Genomic DNA, 19,160 nt, shown 5'->3' with positions numbered 1-19,160 from the left:
TACTTTTTCCCCAACCTCATTTTCCAAAAATTACAACAGTTTTGTTTCTCATCATATTACGACTTTTTTAAAAAAAATGTGTTTTTCTTTAATATTTCAACTTTATGCGACTAAAATGAGGTTGTTTTTCCTCCTAATATTACAACACTATTTTCATCAAATTACGTTTTCTTGTTAGATGACAACTTTTTTCTCTTCATATTTTGACTTTATTCTTGTAAAATTACTGCAGTTTTTCCATTTCTGCTGTTTTTTTTTCCATTTTCCGACCACGTCAACTTTCTTCTGGTAATCATATAAACGTAGATAATTATAAAAATATAATATTTTGTTGTTTCTCATCTTATGACCTTAATGTTTCACCATAATAATGTTACGATTACATCGCTACTCTTGTAAAAAGACAACTGTTTCTTTTTAGATGAAAGCTTTTTTCTCTTAATACTTTATTCTTGTAAAATTACTGCTGATATTTTTTTTAATTTTCCCAATGCCCCACAATAGTATAACTTTCCGCCCCCCAACCTCATTTTCCAAAAATGACTTTATTATTAATTTATGAATATTTCATTGTCTATTCTTGTAAAAGTACTGCTGATTTTTCCACTGCTGCAGTTTTCTTGTTAAATTCTATTTTTAGAATGTGCCGTGGGCCGCACTTTGGGTGAGGGTGGTGAGGGTCCTGGCCCACGGATCAGGAACCGCTAAGAAAGACAGGCCAGCAGAGCGTTGTTGATCCTAAGGTTTATTTCTATGTGCTCCCCAGTCCAGCAAACAGCATCAGTAGTGCACACTTGAATCTACAAGCACGTGGAGACGATGCACAGGTTGCACGGTTACAGTACAGAACTGGAAGGGAGGAGGAGGAAGTCTTCTGTCTGACTGGCTCAGGGGTTGTCCACGTCTACCACTAGCTTAGCAGCGATGGGCACCGGCAGGGTGTCACATGATCTACAGAAACCACCAGCTACTACAATAAAAACAAACAAACACCCAAACAACCCAAAAGCATAGGTCGGGTCAGCTCCAAACAAACGAGGAAAAACAGCTGTGAAAAGACAGCCTCGTGTGGCAAACATCTCAAAATAGAGCGCGTATATTTACATGGAATTGTTTGCAAAAAACAATGTCGCTTCTAGTCTACTGCATGCTTTTCCTTCCTTAACGACACCTTTTCCGTTTCATGCTGCTGCGCACGCTACCGCCGTTGCGTGAGCGTTCAATAAATACGGCATGCGGCCCGTGGTGGAGGCCGTGCTCACCTGCTGTACGCTGAGGCTTCTATTGCAGTCAGATGCATGGTGGCTGCTGGGAGGAAATCCCTTCCTTTCTTTTCTTCTGCCTTTTACTAGCAGGGGTGTCCAGCATCGTGAAAAATGCAACGTTGAGATTTTGTAAACAACACGTGTCGATGTATTGTATCGTATGTGTGATGTGCTAACGAGTTCCACCCAGTTCAGGTGCCTATTTTTAGTATCAACTTTTTTTTGCTGTTTTTTTCCCTTTCTTCTTAAATAACCTTCGTAAATGTTCATTTTGGTTATATTATGACTTTATTTTCATACTTTGACTATATTCCTGAAATATTGTAACTTTTTCCTCAATCTAATTTTCCACTTTTATTTTGTTTTTTTCTCATAATATTATGACATTTAAAAAATATTTTTTCTTCTTTAATATTTCCCTGCAATGCTGCTAAAATGAAGTTAATGTTCCTCATATTGCGGTGTTATTCTCGTAAAGTTACTTTTTTCTCCTAATATTTTCCCTTTATTGTTGTAAAATTACTGCAGTTTTTTCCATTTCTGAACTATTTCAACTTTCTTCTTGTAAATTCTCTTCTCACGATGAAGGTTTTGACTTTATTCCCATCTTATTTGCTTTTTCCTCAACCTAATTTTCCAAAAATTGCAGCTTTGTTTTGCTTGTTTCTGAAAGTACGACTTAAAAAAAAGAAGTATTGTTTTCTTTAACATTTCAACATAATGCTACGAAAATGAGGTTATTTTTACTCATAATAATAATTACTTTTTTCCTGATTAGAGTGCAACTTTTTTCTCTTAATATTTTGACTTTATTTGGGATGTTTCCATTTCTGCGGTTGTTGGGCTTTTTTCTTTGGTTTTCTTGTTCAGTGGTATTTCTAGATGTCCCGCGGGGCCGCACGTTGGACACCCCCGATCTATCCAAATGCTAAAGATGTGAGCAAAGCTTTTAATAACAGGTTCGTCGTTCCCGCGCTGCCGCTACACACGGAAGGTTTGTGTCTTGGTGTTAGCTTGGCGACGCTGAGAAGGCAAACGCGTAACGGAAGCAAATAAAAGGCGAATCCTCCAGTCTCTTAATACTCGATTGATATCATATCATTTGATATCAATATATCGTTGATATGTCACCGATATTCCAAAAAGTTGTTTTTACCAAATGGAAATAAATAGAAATGGACCACACTGACACCAACACAAGATGCTATATTTGCCTTTGACATGTCGTCTTATATTTGGTGATGTAAGGACACGTTTTTTGTTAAAGCCCATCTTTGTATGAAGCCGTTCACATTAACCCCCCAAAATACACCTTGGATGTGTGTGTCATGGGAACGGAATGCAGCCATGTGTAAAAAAATATGGGGGGGGGGCATCTGTGGCAATTTCAAGGATTGTCAAGTCATTTGGGAAGCAAGAGGGCAAGAATTTAGGCTTTGGCAGTTTGTGTGGAGGAGCGCGGTGGGACATTGACGAGTCTTCACTTCACTTTGTGCTTCTTCGGCCGCCATTTCTCTTCACGCCTGTCGATTTTGGCGACGGATCGTGACGTTTGTCGCCTTTAGGCGACGTACAGGTCGGATATACGAGACCCGAACGTTCGGCAAGCAGCGGCACTGGCGAGATTTCAGACTTATGTTCAAATGGAAACATCAGACTTGACCGAACGCAGCTTTAAATGCTTCATGAAAAAGAGCAGTTGTCTTACATTCGGGTCAACACTGCACAGCGGGGTGTCCAAAGTGCGGCCAGCGGGCCGTTTACAGCCCGCGGCTGTTTTTTTATTGGCCCGTGGTACTTTGTAAACATAAAAAAACAGTAAAGAGACAAAAAAAAAGAAAATAAAGTTGAAAAATTAGGAGAATAAATTAATAATATTATGCAAAAAAGATGCAATTTTATAAAAAATAAAGTTGAAGTATCAGGAGAATAAATTCATAATCTTATGGAAAAAACATGTCATTTTATGAAAATAAAGTTGAAACATTTGGAGAACAAATTCATAATATGCTAATAAGATGTCATTTTATGGACAACTAAGTTGAAAAATGTAAAGAATAAATTCATAAAAGATGTCATTTTCAGAAAATGAAGTGGAAAAATGAGGAGAATAAATTCATAACATGAAGAAAATGTGTGATTTTCCAAGAATGAAGTGGTGAGATTATGAGTAAAAACATTATGAGTAAAAACATGCTCAATAAGTTACATGAAATATATGAAAGACAAAAGAGGTTCTTTTGAAAAAAAAATAAATAAAGTTGCAATTTTTGGAAAACGTGTCTGCGAAAAAGTCATCTTATGATGATAAAGCCAAAATATTACAGAAATATGAAAATGATAATCATACGCTTTCATTGATATCACCAAGCTGACATGCAGGCTGTTTTTTTATTTGAAATATTATAACGTCCCAGCACATCTACACGGGACAAGTTAGGACACCCCTGCTGTACAGTCTTCCTGATTACCTCCGCCAAGGAAGATATGCATTTGCCGACGTGTGTGTTCTAAATAACTGGATGGGTTTGGGTGAAAGGATCGGGATATGAAAGAACTGATTACATTTTGGGGCGATCCGGATCACCGTCTGGATCCAGGAGTTGTTTTTTCACGGATTCTTGACCGTTACGAGATAGGAGCATTTTGGGCATTTGTGCGTACAACTCCACAAAAAATGGTCGGAGCAAAAAAATTTTAAAAAACCCAGGACAAGATTCCAACAGGTTCTACAAAATACCAAAGACTGATCCAGATGATGGAATCATTCCGGATGCTGTGATCCAGAATATGAATTGTCAACATAAGAGGACAGCAAAGGAAGAAGGAAGCTGTGAACATGCAACACGCACCAGCATGTGGACCCTGGAGAGGTGTGGTATCATCAAGAGCTGTGGTGATCGATCCAACTACTGAACTAAGATTGGTATCATCATGAATCCAGTTGCTCATGGTATGTTGGTATATGCAGATACTATAAATAGTAGGACTCATATTTATGCTGTAAGTCACAGAGGGGGGGGGTGACCATCCGTGACTGTCCCATAGCCACCGGGGGCGCGGTCTCCAAATGACCGCTGGAGTCTTTGAAGCTTATTTTGATTTCATTGACTTGACAAGATGAGAGTAACTGCATCTGAAGTATCATGGGTCGGCTTCATCCGCCTCTGCGTGCGCTTTAAAATAGGGATGCGCCGATCCGATACTCATATATGCATAAGACATGTCGTCTTATATTTGGGATCTAAGGTTAATGTTGACAAGATGACAGCAACTGCATTTAAAGTATCATGAGTGGTCTCATCTACCTCTGCGTGCGCGATCAAATATTGATATCGGTCCAAGATCAGCACCCCCTCTGTTGTCTTTGCTCTGCAGGCAAATTAACCCCCCCGACTCTAATTAGAGCAGTTGCATGTCGTGTGTGTGTGTGCGTGCGTGTGTGTGTGTGTGTGTGTGTGTGTGTGTGTGTGTGCGTGTGTGTGTGTGTGTGTGTGTGTGTGTGCGTGCGTACAAAAGGCATCAAGGACGCAGGCGTAAAGTCTGCGCCTGTTGACATTTTCAGTTCTCCGTAAGGATTCACGTCGAGGCCATCAATCAGCCAAAAATATCTGTGAAAACGTTTGTTGCTGTTGCGTGATGTAGCGTGATGTGATGTGATGTGATGTGATGTGATGTGACGTGACATGGCGTGATGTGGCGTGATGTGATGTGACGTGGCGTGATGTGGCGTGATGTGGCGTGATGTGATGTGGCGTGATGTGATGTGATGTGATGTGATGTGACGTGGCGTGATGTGGCGTGATGTGGCGTGATGTGATGTGGCGTGATGTGATGTGACGTGGCGTGATGTGGTGTGATGTGATGTGGCGTGATGTGATGTGACGTGGCGTGATGTGGTGTGATGTGATGTGGCGTGATGTGACGTGACATGGCGTGATGTGGCGTGATGTGATGTGACGTGGCGTGATGTGGCGTGATGTGACGTGGCGTGATGTGGTGTGATGTGATGTGGCGTGATGTGACGTGACGTGGCGTGATGTGGCGTGATGTGACGTGGCGTGATGTGGTGGGATGTGACGTGGCGTGATGTGACGTGACATGGCGTGATGTGATGTGACGTGACATGGCGTGACGTGATGTGACGTGATGTAACGTGGCGTAATGTGACATGGCGTGACGTGATGTGATGTGGCGTGGCGTGATGTGACGTGGCGTGATGTGGCGTGATATGATGTGGCGTGATGTGACATGGCGTGGCGTGATGTGACGTGGCGTGATGTGACGTGGCGTGATGTGGCGTGATGTGACATGGCGTGGCGTGATGTGACGTGGCGTGATGTGACGTGGCGTGATGTGATGTGACGTGGCGTGATATGATGTGACGTGGCGTGATGTGACATGGCGTGATGTGACGTGGCGTGATGTGGCGTGATGTGACGTGGCGTAATGTGACGTGGCGTGATGTGACGTGGCGTGATGTGGCGTGATGTGACGTGGCGTGATGTGGCGTGACGTGGCGTTATGTGACGTGGCGTGATGTGACGTGGCGTGATGTGACGTGGCATGATGTGACGTGGCGTGATGTGACGTGGCGTGATGTGACGTGGCGTGATGTGGCGTGATGTGACGTGGCGTGATGTGGCGTGACGTGGCGTGATGTGACGTGGCGTGATGTGACGTGGCGTGATGTGACGTGGCGTGATGTGACGTGGCGTGATGTGACATGGCGTGGCGTGATGTGACGTGGCGTGATGTGACGTGGCGTGATGTGATGTGACGTGGCGTGATATGATGTGACGTGGCGTGATGTGACATGGCGTGATGTGACGTGGCGTGATGTGGCGTGATGTGACGTGGCGTAATGTGACGTGGCGTGATGTGACGTGGCGTGATGTGGCGTGATGTGACGTGGCGTGATGTGGCGTTATGTGACGTGGCGTGATGTGACGTGGCGTGATGTGACGTGGCATGATGTGACGTGGCGTGATGTGATGTGATGTGATGTGACGTGGCGTGATGTGACGTGGCGTGATGTGGCGTGATGTGACGTGGCGTGATGTGGCGTGACGTGGCGTTATGTGACGTGGCGTGATGTGACGTGGCGTGATGTGACGTGGCATGATGTGACGTGGCATGATGTGATGTGATGTGATGTGACGTGGCGTGATGTGGCGTGATGTGGCGTGATGTGATGTGACGTGGCGTGATGTGACGTGGCGTGATGTGACGTGGCGTGATGTGACGTGATGTGATGTGACGTGGCGTGATGTGACGTGGCGTGATGTGACGTGATGTGATGTGACGTGGCGTGATGTGACGTGGCATGATGTGACGTGGCGTGATGTGATGTGATGTGACGTGGCGTGATGTGGCGTGATGTGATGTGACGTGGCGTGATGTGACGTGGCGTGATGTGACGTGGCGTGATGTGACGTGGCGTGATGTGACGTGACATGGCGTGATGTGATGTGACGTGATATGATGTGACGTGGCGTGGCGTGATATGATGTGGCGTGGTGTGATGTGGCGTGATGTGACGTGGCGTGATGTGATGTGACGTGGCGTGATGTGGCGTGATGTGACGTGGCGTGATGTGACGTGATGTGATGTGACGTGGCGTGATGTGACGTGGCGTGATGTGGCGTGATGTGACGTGGCGTGATGTGATGTGATGTGACGTGGCGTGATGTGACGTGATGTGATGTGATGTGGCGTGATGTGACGTGGCGTGGCGTGATGTCATCCCAACTTAAATAAAGCCTTTGTCTGATAAATGAAAAAAACAAAAAAATCCCTTTCCACGGCGTGGCCTTTTATCTTGAAATAAATGCCCCCCCATTTGCCTTTCAAAGCCAAGCCAGCGTGTTTTCCTGCCGTGAGATGTTCAAGTGATGTTTGTTGTCAGCGTCGGGGCCCAAAGGTCAAGCGTAAAAACAAAGTGAACCAGCACTTGTCTCTTTGTTTCGCTCCCTTTCATGCTTCTTGGTGTCTGCTGCTGTTGTCGTCGTTGGCGTGAGAAGACTCGTAATGACCGCGTGTCTGTGTAGTCCCGTAGCCGCGGGGCCGCCCTCATCTCTCCACCTCGGAATACGAGGCGGGCCACCGGCTATCTGTGAAGCTGCCTGACCTCTGACCCTCGGCGGGGGTGGCCGTGACGGCTCGCGGGATCCGCCTCGGCGCCGTCGTTGTTTTGGTTTTCTTGGACGGGGCGGGCGTGGTGACGCGTCTCACCGCGCCACCTGACCTACTCGTGCCTTGCTTGGCCACACCTTGTTTGGCCACGCCTTGCTTGGCCACGCCTTGTTTGGCCACGCCTTGCTTGGCCACGCCTTGTTTGGCCACGCCTTGTTTGGCCACACCTTGTTTGGCCACGCCTTGTTTGGCCACGCCTTGTTTACCAGCCCGAGTGGCGTTGGCCATCAGCGTCTCCAGCAGCTGGGAGGCGGAGCCAAATCGGACGTGCCCCTCCGTCTCGGGGCCCTCGGAGAAGAGTGACAGAGCGCCGCCCCCGCCTCGCTTGCCGCAGGACTCGCAGCACAGCTTGTTGTAGCCCGGGATGGAGCAGTAGCGGGCCAGAACCTCCATCTGACAGAAGATGGACTTATCTCCGTGGCAGGGTTCATCTGGGGGGGCAAAGAAACGGCATGAATGAAAGAGAAGGAGGGCATCAGCCCTCACAATCCTACGTCAGTTCGCTGAAGACGATATTGTCTTTCGTAATTATGGTTGGATGAAGCCAAGAACCTGCATGGCCCCGATGATCGCCAAAGCAAAGCTGGCTAAATATACGGTATGCTAGCTTCCTGGAATACGCTAAACCAGGGCTTCTCAACCCGTCTCAACATTTACAATCATCATTAGCCACCACCCAGTCTTACTCAAGTCATTTGTATTCATTTTTATGCTTTTAATGATTCATAACGAGAATAAAATGCTGCGATCGGCTGGCGACCGGTCACCCAAAGTCAGCTGGGATAGGCTCCAGCACCCCCGACCCTAGCAAGGTTAAGCGGCACAGATGGGATGGATGGGATAATACAATAAATACATGTTATATTTGATTCAAGTCATTTTCATTTATTATTATTACTTTTGTTCCACTTATTTCGCGCTAAGCCATTTTGATTTCTCTTTTTTTACACTTTTATTGAAGTCATTTCTATTTTTATTTATTGGTATTATTTTTTGTACACTTTTAAGTCACTCATTTGTATAACGTCTATGCTAAGTAACTCATAAGTATTTTTTTACACGTTCATTTAAGCCTGTTTTATCTGCATTTGTTTTAAGTATCTTTTACACTTTTTTTGCCCTTTAAGTATTTTTTATTTGATTTATTTGTAAGTATATATATACAGTATATATATACTTAAAATATATATATATATATATATATATATATTTTTTTACACTTTTTCCATTCAAGTAATTTTTGGCAGTATTTGTATTTTACTTTTTCAAAATTTAATTTAAGATTTTTTTCCCCTTTTTTCCCCTAAGTCATTTCTATTTTTACTTATTTGCATTATTTCTTAGAATTTGAAGTAATTTTACATTTTTATTATTCCTATGCTTTCATTTAAGTCATTTTTATTTGTATTTTTTTTACACTTATTCATTTGTACTTGTTTTGTACGCTTTTAGTTGCTTTTTGATTTGAATTTTTCTTTTTTTTATACTTTTAAGTCATTTTATGTGTTTTTTTTCAAGATTCAAGATTCAAGAGAGTTTTATTGTCATGTGCATAGTAAAACAGCAGTTATACCATGCAATGAAAATCTTATTCTGTTCATTCTCCCAAGAAAAGAAAGAAAATACAAGAAAGAATAAGAACATAAGAAACATAAACACATAAACATAAATACCAATAAATTAAGCAACAACAACAGAAGAGACATCAATACAAATACATAAATAAATAAATATAGTAATATAGTATAGTGGCCTTCTTCCAAATAAATAAAGTGCTATGAGTGTGTGTGTGTTGTCATTTTTATGTTTTTATTTGTTTATGCCTTCATTTGTTTTCTATTTGTGTGCTTTTATTTAAGTCCATCCATCCATCCATCCATCCATCCATCCATCCATCCATCCATCCATCCATCCATCCATCCTTCCATCCATCCATCCATCCATCCATCCATCCTTCCATCCATCCATCCATCCTTCCATCCATCCATCCTTCCATCCAGCCAGCTTCCCCTCTTTAGGATTGCAGGGGTATGCCGGAGCCTACCCCAGCTGTAAAAAAGAAAAGCCTTGACACACGTTTACCGTTTGTACTCTGAATCATCTTCCATGTGAATAAAATGAGGCGTCCACAGAAGCGAAAGTGACGACACTGGAGTGTGAACTCTGGTAATGAAACACTCGACCGGCAGCTGCAAAGAAGTGAAGTCAGGCGATGACGAGCCAAGAAGAAAACGACTCATTAGAGCATCTCTCCGTACCGGCACAGCTTTTCTTATTCTATTCCGTCCTTGGAATTCTTCCAAATGCTCGTGCCGCCTCCTATGCAATCGTCCATTGATGGACCAGCGCTTTGCGACGTGCCCCCGCCTTATCCTTTACATCTGCTGCAAATGTCAACTTGGCATTTACGTCTCGTTCGCTGAAGTCGTCGGCATGAAGAAATGCAGTACATCCCTACTTCACCGAGATGAAAAAAACCCTGCCATTTTTGCCGACAACGTTAATGAGCGCAACTTTTACATATCGAGAAAAGCAGACGGTGGCTCTAAAAAAAGATCAGCGACAACGACACATTACGTGTCCTGGCTGGTCCCACGATCTGCATGGCTGCCACGATAAGAAGAGAGATTGTTCATCGTATGGTGAGGAAGCTGTCGCATGAAGGCACAGCTATTATACAGTATGTGATGCTTTCAGGTGCACGTTTAAGGCAGGTGTCCTTTTTCCAGCGAGGGCCACACAGTGAAAAATGAAAAGGATGCAACTTTGGCTGCACCTGCAAATTCTGTCCGTGAAAATTACGAACACAATTGGTGACAAACGTTCAGCGGAAGCAGGCTGGACTTTATATATATATACACATAGTCAAACTTGTCTATAGCGGCCACTAGAGGGAGTCTGCAAAAGTGGCCGCTATAGACAGGTGGCCTCTATAGACAGGTTGGCGTCCAGTTTTAATGTTGACCAGTAGAGGGAAAAAAAAGAAAAAAAAGGGGGGAAAAAATAATAATAATAATGTTGACCAGTAGAGGGCACTGCGGACTGCGGATAAAAGTTGTACAGCACTACTAGGCTTGTTATTATCATGGTTCATGGTTTTAATTCATCCTGAACATGCATGAGTCAAACAGTAACACATCACACAGTACAATTCACAATTTTGCATGTCCAAAAAGGAGTAGGAAGAAGCAAAGCTTATTTAATCCTACCCCTCATCAGTTTCACATCAGTTGCAATACATTTATTCACCTCTTGTTCTTCCAAGTGTACTTTGTAGGTCTACATGACAATGTAGTGCAATCATAGCCAAGGTTTTTACTTACTAAAAGGAAGCTAGAGGCTTAATAATAACTGATAGAATATATCCACGACCCACAGAACAAAGGTGTGCTAGTAATGTCTTACACTTGTTTTTAATATTTTACTTTTTATACGGCAGAGTGTCATTACAGCTTTAGTTCATCAGGAAGTGACGGGAAGTGACGGTGGGCGTCCCGAGCAGGAGAGCTAGGCTCAGTGCTAGCTGTGAGTTTGGAGAGAGTTGGGAAGTGTGTTTATGTTGGCGTGGATGTAAAGTCCTGCAGTGTTCTCCGCTGTTAATAAAGCCATTAAAGTGCATCGGCGACGTGAGTCTCTCCTTCCCCACAACGAGCGGCATTACAGTATTGACCAGCGCACACCAGGAAATAAACGGTGTCATTTCTTACAGGCATTGGCTGGACAGCTATGTAGTGGGGCTTGTTTAACCTTTGCCTTGTGGGCAAGCAGGAAGGAGAGACGATGCTGAGAGATGTGTGTGTGTTCTGAGCTGCTGTCTGGTGGCCGCGTTCAATAAATAAAGTTGGCAGAAGCAACAGGAGAAGTTTCCTTCTTTGCTTCGGAGCTGATTAACACTGACAAGTTAACAGACTAGTAGCGAACGGAAAAGAAGACGGCTTTGTTTGTGTCGAATACAGAAGATGAGGACTTTGATGGATTTGTGGATGAGGATTGATGAAAAATAACGTGAGTACATTCTAAAATACTTCAATTAAGTACAACCGAACTCAGTTTTGCTCCCGCTGCCGCATGCATGCAAGCATTTTTTTTTTTTAATTATTGTAGCGTCGCTGGGAGCACGTCCTGTTCCCAGCATACTTTGCGGTAATGTTTTGGTGCAAATGCTCTTAAAGTTACATGTTTGACCAGGAAATAGCAAGCTCAAAAGAAGACGGCTTTTTTATGTGGAACAACTGACAGTTTGTGTGGATCTTGTGAATGATTGTGACTGAGCTAGGACTCAGTAATTAAAGTCTACACACGACGCCTTCATTGATTGAAAAACCAAACTTTTTCGTGCTTGAAGCTTCTACTTGAGTTGGTAATTTGGCTGCTATATGTGGTCAGATATTGACCAAGGGAGACAAAATGGGTGGCCGCTGGCCGCGTTGGACAGGTGACTGCTATACACACGGTCTATAACATGTAAATTTGCTATATATACACATATATACTGTATGTGTATATATATGTGTATGTATGTACAGTCAAACCTGTCTTAGCGGCCACCTTTATAGAAGGGCCACCTGCCTATGGCAGCCACTGAAAAATCCCCCCCCACATATATATATATATATATATATATATATATATACACACACACATATATACATATACACATATATATACATATACACATATATACATATATATATACACATACATATATACATACATATACATATATATATACATATATATACATACATACATATATACATACATATATATACACATACATACATACATACATACACACATACATACATATATATATATATATATATATATATATATACATACACACATACATACAATTTTTTGCAACCTAATTTTCCAAAACAACTTTATTTCTGGTTTTTCATAATCTTATGACTTGAAAAAAAGAATTTTTTCTGTAATATTTCAACTTTACGTTATTTTTCCTTGTAATATTATGACATTCACACAAAATTACAACTTTTTTCTTGATATTCTCACTTGTAAAATTAGGACTTTTTTCCCCATTTTTGCTGTGTTTTTGATAAAAAAAAAAAAAAATGTTCTTGTCAAATGATGTGGCCCCCAAGCCACACTTGCACTTGGACACCCTTGTCTGAGACGTTTTCCGATGTTTGCCTTGAAAGCAACCTTTTTCAACTGTTTCCCTCGTGGTGCGTTCACTGTCTCTACGCATGCCTTTAAAGTCGGGAAGTGCAAAGAAGAAGAACGATGGCTCACCGTGGCACGGTCCCGGTCTGCACACTCGCACGTTTTCGGGTTTGTCTCCATAGCAATGGTCTCCCATTCGGCACGTGACAACACGCCTCTCCATGCCTTCGCCACACGTCACGGAGCACTGGGATGGGGGGGTGGTGGTGGGGTGGTGGTGCAAACAAACACTCATTAGCATGCAGCAAAGGTGTGGGGGGTTTGTTTGGATATGGAGCTATGTCAGGTCAGGTGTACAGGCGTTGGATGAGGACATGGACGATATGACGTCTTTGTTTGATCCCTTGTTTGATTAGACTGGAACCCCCAGGGCGACTTCCAATTACCAGCAGCAATAAAGGACCACAGCTCGGCTCGTCTTACAGACTTCATTTGTTGTTCAACACGTGTTCACACGAGTTAACACTAATTAACGTTGAGAGAGAAACGCCTCTAAATGAGGAGCATGCGTGAGAAAAGCTTTGAAGCGTTTGGGGGAAAAGTTGTCGCCACCTGCTGGTTTGCATGTGTACATCTCTAAACTCCGACTACAAGTATAAGACGACTCCTTTTCTGCAGACCGTTTTCTAGGGGGAAAAAACACTGTCTTATATTTGGGACACATCCAAATCATCAAAGAACCTCATGCGCCAAGACAGCCTGGCACCCACCTTGTCCAATGGTCATTAAACCGCAAACCACGCTTAATTGAAGTCATTTTATTTCTTTTTAGGATTTTTTAAATGCTTTTATTTCAGCCATTTGTATTTTTTGTATTATTTGTTTTATTGAAGTAATTTCTGTTTTTATTTATTTGTATTATTTTTTTCTTTTACACTTTTAAGTCCTTTTTAATTCTTATTATTTCTATGTTTTTATTTAATTCATTTCTATTGTATTTTTTTTTTACACTTTTATTGAAGTCATTTTATTTCTATTAATTTTTAACTATTTTTTCACTTTTAATAAAGTAATTTACATTAATATACTTTACACTTTTGACATTTTTATTTGTATTTATTTGAATTTTTTTTATTAAGTTATTTTAAATTTGTATTATTTTTTTAGTTTTAGGAGTCAGGAGTCATTTCTATTTTTTTTTACATTTAAGTTATTTTAAATTTGTGTAATTTTTTTGCTTTCATTTGTCATTTTATTTGTATATTTTTACACTTTTATTGAAGTAATTTCTGTTTAAAAAAAATATTTTTACAGTTTTGTTTTGGTAATTTCTATTTTTTATAATCTGTATTTTTTTTACACTTTTAAGTCATTTTTAATATTTATTCTTTCTTTTTGTTTAAGTCATTTTATTTGTATTTATTTTTAACATTTAACGCTTTTATTTAAGTAATTTTCATTTGTATTTTTTACACTTCTATGTGTCATTTTTAATTACTTTTTACACTTTTACTGAAGTTCTTTTTAATTTGTTTTGTTTTACCCTTTTAAGTTATTTCTATTTTTATTTATTTGTATTTTCTACAATTTTTTTTTCATTGTTAATCTTTTGTATTATTTTTTGCTTTTCTTTAGGTCATTGTTATTTGCATTTTTAAACACTTTTATTGGAGTAATTTCTGGTTTGTTTTATTGAGGTCATTTCTATTTTTATTTATTTGCTTTTTTTTTTACACTTTGAATTTTTCTTATTTTTATGCTTTTATTGAAGTCATTTGTATTTGTATTACTTCAGTCATTCATTTTGATTTTTAATTTATTTAAGCCTTCATTTCTTTATTGATTTATATTTTATATGTTTTTATTTCAGTCCAAAAAAAATCTCCCATTTTGCGCAAGGGTGGGGGGTGGGGGGCATTGCTGCTATGAGGCGTAGAGCACCAAGTCAGCCGAGAGGCAGGAGAGAAAAGAAACAAAAGGAGTAATGAACGATTGACAGCACGCAGCTGTGGTGTAATGGTACAGCTGCTGCCTTTCCAGGTCATTCTGTTACTAAAGCATGATGAATCACGACATGAGGGAAAAAAGAGTCATGAGTCACATTTCAGAGGCTGCTGGTTCCCGCTGTGCTTTTTAGGCGTCTTGCTGACGAGTGGAGTCGATGTGAATGTTAGGCCCACAATTAGCCTCCCTACTGCTAACTTGGCCCTACTGCATGTCTGCAGGAACACTGGCATGAGCTCACGTGCTAATCGCTGGAGATCTCTCACGTCTGTAGCCGACTGACGGACAGTTGGCAGAGCTCTGGGCTTTCTTGTAAGATGTGTAGTGAAGCCTTGTTACACGTGTATGTAGTACGTTGCCAGTGTAGTGAATCCTTTGCTTACTTCCGACCACGCCCCTGTCCTCCACTGAGAGGGACAGGCCACCCGATTGCACGGCCTCCTGCTCTCAGGCTTCTCGCCGCTGCAGTACTTGCTGTGGATGGAGCGGTTGGTTCCGTCGTGGAGGAACTGCACGCAGCGGACCGTCCGGATCTGGAAGCCCAGGCTGCCGCAAGTCTTGGTGCAATGTTCCCAGTCCTCCGACATCCACCTGGATGGAGCAAAGTGAGCTATGAGATGGAGCAAGACACCACCAAAGACTTAGGACTGGTTTTTATTAAAAGTGTACTCAATGAAAAACAATACAGCGCATACACAGTGTAGATCATTTTCAACTACAAACTGCAACCAAATTTAACAATTCAAATGTTTATCATTTTTTTTTAAATGACATGAATTTCATTTACATTAAAAGCACAACTGACTGTTAGTTATTAGAGATTTATGCTGAATAAGTATTGCAAAAGTTCATTTTTTGCTAATAAAATGAATGCATAAATAAATAAAATAAATGATGATATTATTATTTGTATAAAATTATTAAATGATTATGAAATTATTAATACATTATTTACAAAAACAATTTATCAAGGCATTCAGCATTCCAGAAAAACAGGCATGTCGGGAAAAGCGGGAATTTTTGTGCTGTAGATAATAGCCCGAATGTCCTGACTTAGTTGAATGAGCTGATGTTGGGGTGAGGTGAATGGGTTGAAAAATGTAGAAGTAGCAGCATTGCTTAAGAGTTAGTTTTCTGGAAAAGTGGGGAAAGTTAAACAAAAAATGTATGTGAAAAAAGGTAGCCTTAATGTCTGGATTGTGCTGAACAATTTGATGTTGAAATTGTTAGAAGTGGTTGAAAAATATTGAAGTAGTTGGAGTAATTAAGATGGTGGAAGTTTGAAAAAAATGGCCCATTCATTTTCAACGGGAAAAATTGTGTGGAATTTTTGGATTTTCGGAGGGCATTCACACAATTAAAAAAATAATAGCTATTCTTTGATTTTACCGTATGTGGCCCTCACTGGAAAAATTTCGGGCACCCCCGGCATAAAGGCACATTGAAAAAGCATTATGAGCTTGTTGGCAAAGCAACAAAGGAGCACATGAGCTCTGGGGACGGCATGGGTCTCATGTGGGTTGGTTTGTAGAGGAACTCTTTTCAAAGAAGCTGAGACGACCTCCACATCGATCCACCCAGACTACTTAAGAGTTTACTTAAGATGTGTCAGTGTTGAAACGATGCCCATTAAGTGGTAATGCACTTGACGTTCATCAGCACCATCACTTTGGACTTTAACTGCAAACGACCTTGTTCATATATTTTATGCGTCTTTGGAGACAATTCCACACATCAAGTAAAGTTGTGTGCGCTCATTAAGACTAGCTGGGAATAAACAGCGCTCAAACAAAACAAGCAAAACAACAAATAACAATGTTTAATTGTGGTTTGGGAAGAGAAAAGCACTCCCTTGCAGATTGCAGTGCAGGCCTGATGTCACCAAGTCAATGTAGCTATCCATGGTGCTGAAACCACTCAACACTGAACATACAGTCATGGAAAACATTATTACACCACTCTTTCTTGTTCATTTTAACTACAGTCATCCCTTGCTACATAGCGGTTCTATTGCAGTGAATATGGTCTATTATTAGCCAAAAAAAAATATATCCATATTTAAGCAAAATGTACATATTCATGGCCTAAAATAAGCATTTTCAAGCATAGAAATGTCTAAATGAACCAAAATACAAACATAAGGCATTCAAAATATGTGATATGAAGTGTAAAACGGTATCTGTGACTTGTGTGCGCCTTTAAAAAGCAGGGCCTGGGAAGTGACGTATGCGACGTCAGCTGGTGAGAGCTGACTGTTAGCTGAGCACTAGCAGCAGGTTAGCAGTGGCCGACAGCAGCTCCTGTGTGAATGTTTACGAATAAAGCGATTGAAGTGCATCATGAGTCTCCCCATAAACATAAACAGCAGCACTAGAGTAATATTCTACCCTAATCTCATTGACGAGACAATAGCTACCAGGAAGTATGCTATCAATGCTAACGTGTCAGTCTCTTATGTATGTCTAAGATGGCTTATTTTCTGCTATTATGTCTACTACATTGGGTAATACAAGTACAAAGGTAACTATAGGGGTGTTATTTCATGTCTAGAGGGCTCTAATAATGGTAAAAAAAATGTATTTAGAAGGTCATAAACAGGTTTTCTATGCTCTAACTATGAAAATATTTAATTTATTAATATTATAACCTACTTCGGGGAAATTCACCTATCACCGTCAGGTCTGAAACCAATTAACCGCCATAAATGAGGGATTACAGTATGTCCCTGGTTGGTGTGTGCCCTGGGGGGTGATCACTATAGGGATATTGTTATTGTTATTGTGTGGCTGGTGAACGGCCGTCCTCATTCGTGGCCACTTTATTATATATAGAGTGTGTTTTATATAAGAGTGTAATGTAGCATAAATTACTTTAGTAGATCGCAATATTTGTCACATAGTTTTTTTTTCTTTTTCTTTGTACTTTTCTTAAAAGTAAAGTTAAAATCTCGTCTTGTTCCTGTAGACCCAGTCTCATGTATCGTGTCGTAAAGTGAGTGTCTTGTGACATCCCAAGTGTTGTTACTTTCTGATGGACGAGGTGCGACACTCACTGAGGCTGTGCGCAGTCCTGCAGGTTGCACATCCTGCGTATGGGTTTGGGCTTCTTGCCGACGTCGCAGTAGCCTCGGTGGACCATCTTAGTGTCGCCCTTCTTCCGGCAACCATACTTGGTGTACTGGAAGCCTTCATAGGAAGAACAACACAATCATGTAGGCATGCAAACACCAGACCATGGCTGTTAGTCCGACTAGAAAGCAAACGTAACAAGGCCACCGTGAGGAAACACACACACTCGATCAGTGTCTGTTTTTGACCGCTTTACCTCCAGCGCACGGCTTGGAGCAAGGAGACCAGTTTTTGAGGGCCCACTCGTACGTGTCCTCCTGGATGACATTGTTATTGTTGATGGGCACTGAGTCTTCGTGGATGATGTACTTGTACATTAAAGTGGAGCGCGTTTCATTGTCCTTTGGTATAATCTGAAGGGCAGGAAGAGAGGCACAGCAGCATTATGGCAACATACTTGTGGTAGAGGAGTAAAAAATAGACCCTTCGAGAGATCGCCATCAATCTGACAACATAGCTTTTTATTTTTACTTTACATTTATGAGAAAATAAAAAATAAGAATCAATAAAGAAATACAGAACAAAATCACATTACATAAAGAGTGAAAATTCATGTTTATTTAAAGAAGGGAAATAAGCAATTGATCTAGGGCTGTCAAATGACTAAGAATTTTATTCAAATAAATCACCGTTTTTAAATTAATCATGATTAATCACCAATTGCAACAGCGTGTGTGAAATATGCCAATTTTTACTGTCTTCTCAAGTCAGACTAGAGCTGTCCTACCTAATCACAGGCAATACCATGTCATGCTGTACCTAGTTATTCCGAAAGACTAAATAGCAAAGCATGACTAGATAGGACAGTTGTAGTCTGGATCATACACTAGAGCTGTCCTAACAAGGTGTTTAAGAATGACTAGGTCGGACAGCTCTAATCTGGATCCTACACCAACCTACCTAGTCATGTTGTATTATCTAGCCTTTGAGGATGACTAGGTAGGACAGCTCTAGTCTGGATCCTACATTAACCCCTCAGAATAGAGTTATCCTATCTAGTCAGGCTAGAGCCGTGCTACCTAGTCATCCTCAGAGGTAGGTAGTACAGCAAGGATTATGATTGCAACACATCTTCTGTAGGGTAAAACTAACCTGTCTGATGGCAGTTTAGCTCTAGTCTGATGCGATCGGTCAGCTCTAGTCTGGATCCTACAGTCATCCCTCAGAATAGAGCTGTCCTATCAAGTCGGTAACATATATCCACAAATATTCTCAGGGCACTCAATCAATTGCAACTGGACAGTTCAGGTTGTCTTAGAAGACGTTTCACCTCTCACTCGAGCAGTTAGCGCTTAAAGACTCGGCAGGAGAGCTCTAGTCTGACTTGATAGAAGAGCTCTAGTCTGAGGGGTTGGTCTAGGATCCAGACTAGAGCTGTGAAGCCTGCTCGGAAGACAGGTGACAACCTGACAAACTGACCAAATTATGGTGGATTCAA

At 41.3% G+C, this 19,160-nt stretch overlaps 1 protein-coding gene across 6 annotated transcripts in view; it reads right to left on the bottom strand.

The window, feature by feature from the left end:
• Positions 1-6,589: 6,589 nt before the first annotated feature.
• Positions 6,590-19,160, bottom strand: part of adamts3 (ADAM metallopeptidase with thrombospondin type 1 motif, 3) — a 129,722-nt gene continuing 117,151 nt past the window's right edge. For 2 of the 6 annotated variants that reach the window (XM_054773824.1, XM_054773825.1), the window contains exons 19-23: positions 17,919-18,075; positions 17,647-17,779; positions 14,978-15,185; positions 12,720-12,837; positions 6,591-7,891 (exon numbers count right to left, since the gene is read on the bottom strand). In XM_054773824.1, coding sequence (XP_054629799.1) covers positions 7,338-7,891; positions 12,720-12,837; positions 14,978-15,185; positions 17,647-17,779; positions 17,919-18,075 — 1,170 coding nt within the window. In that variant the 3' untranslated portion in view covers positions 6,591-7,337. Of the gene's footprint in view, positions 7,892-12,719; positions 12,838-14,977; positions 15,186-17,646; positions 17,780-17,918; positions 18,076-19,160 lie in introns of all 6 variants that reach the window. The other 4 variants (XM_054773826.1, XM_054773828.1, XM_054773827.1 and 1 more) reach the window with 4 other exon arrangements.

This window comes from Dunckerocampus dactyliophorus, chromosome 4, assembly GCF_027744805.1.
Source record: "Dunckerocampus dactyliophorus isolate RoL2022-P2 chromosome 4, RoL_Ddac_1.1, whole genome shotgun sequence".
Lineage (NCBI taxonomy): Eukaryota > Metazoa > Chordata > Actinopteri > Syngnathiformes > Syngnathidae > Dunckerocampus > Dunckerocampus dactyliophorus.
The sequence above is the reverse complement of the archived record's forward strand: the minus strand, read 5'-3'. Positions and strand labels throughout refer to the sequence as shown.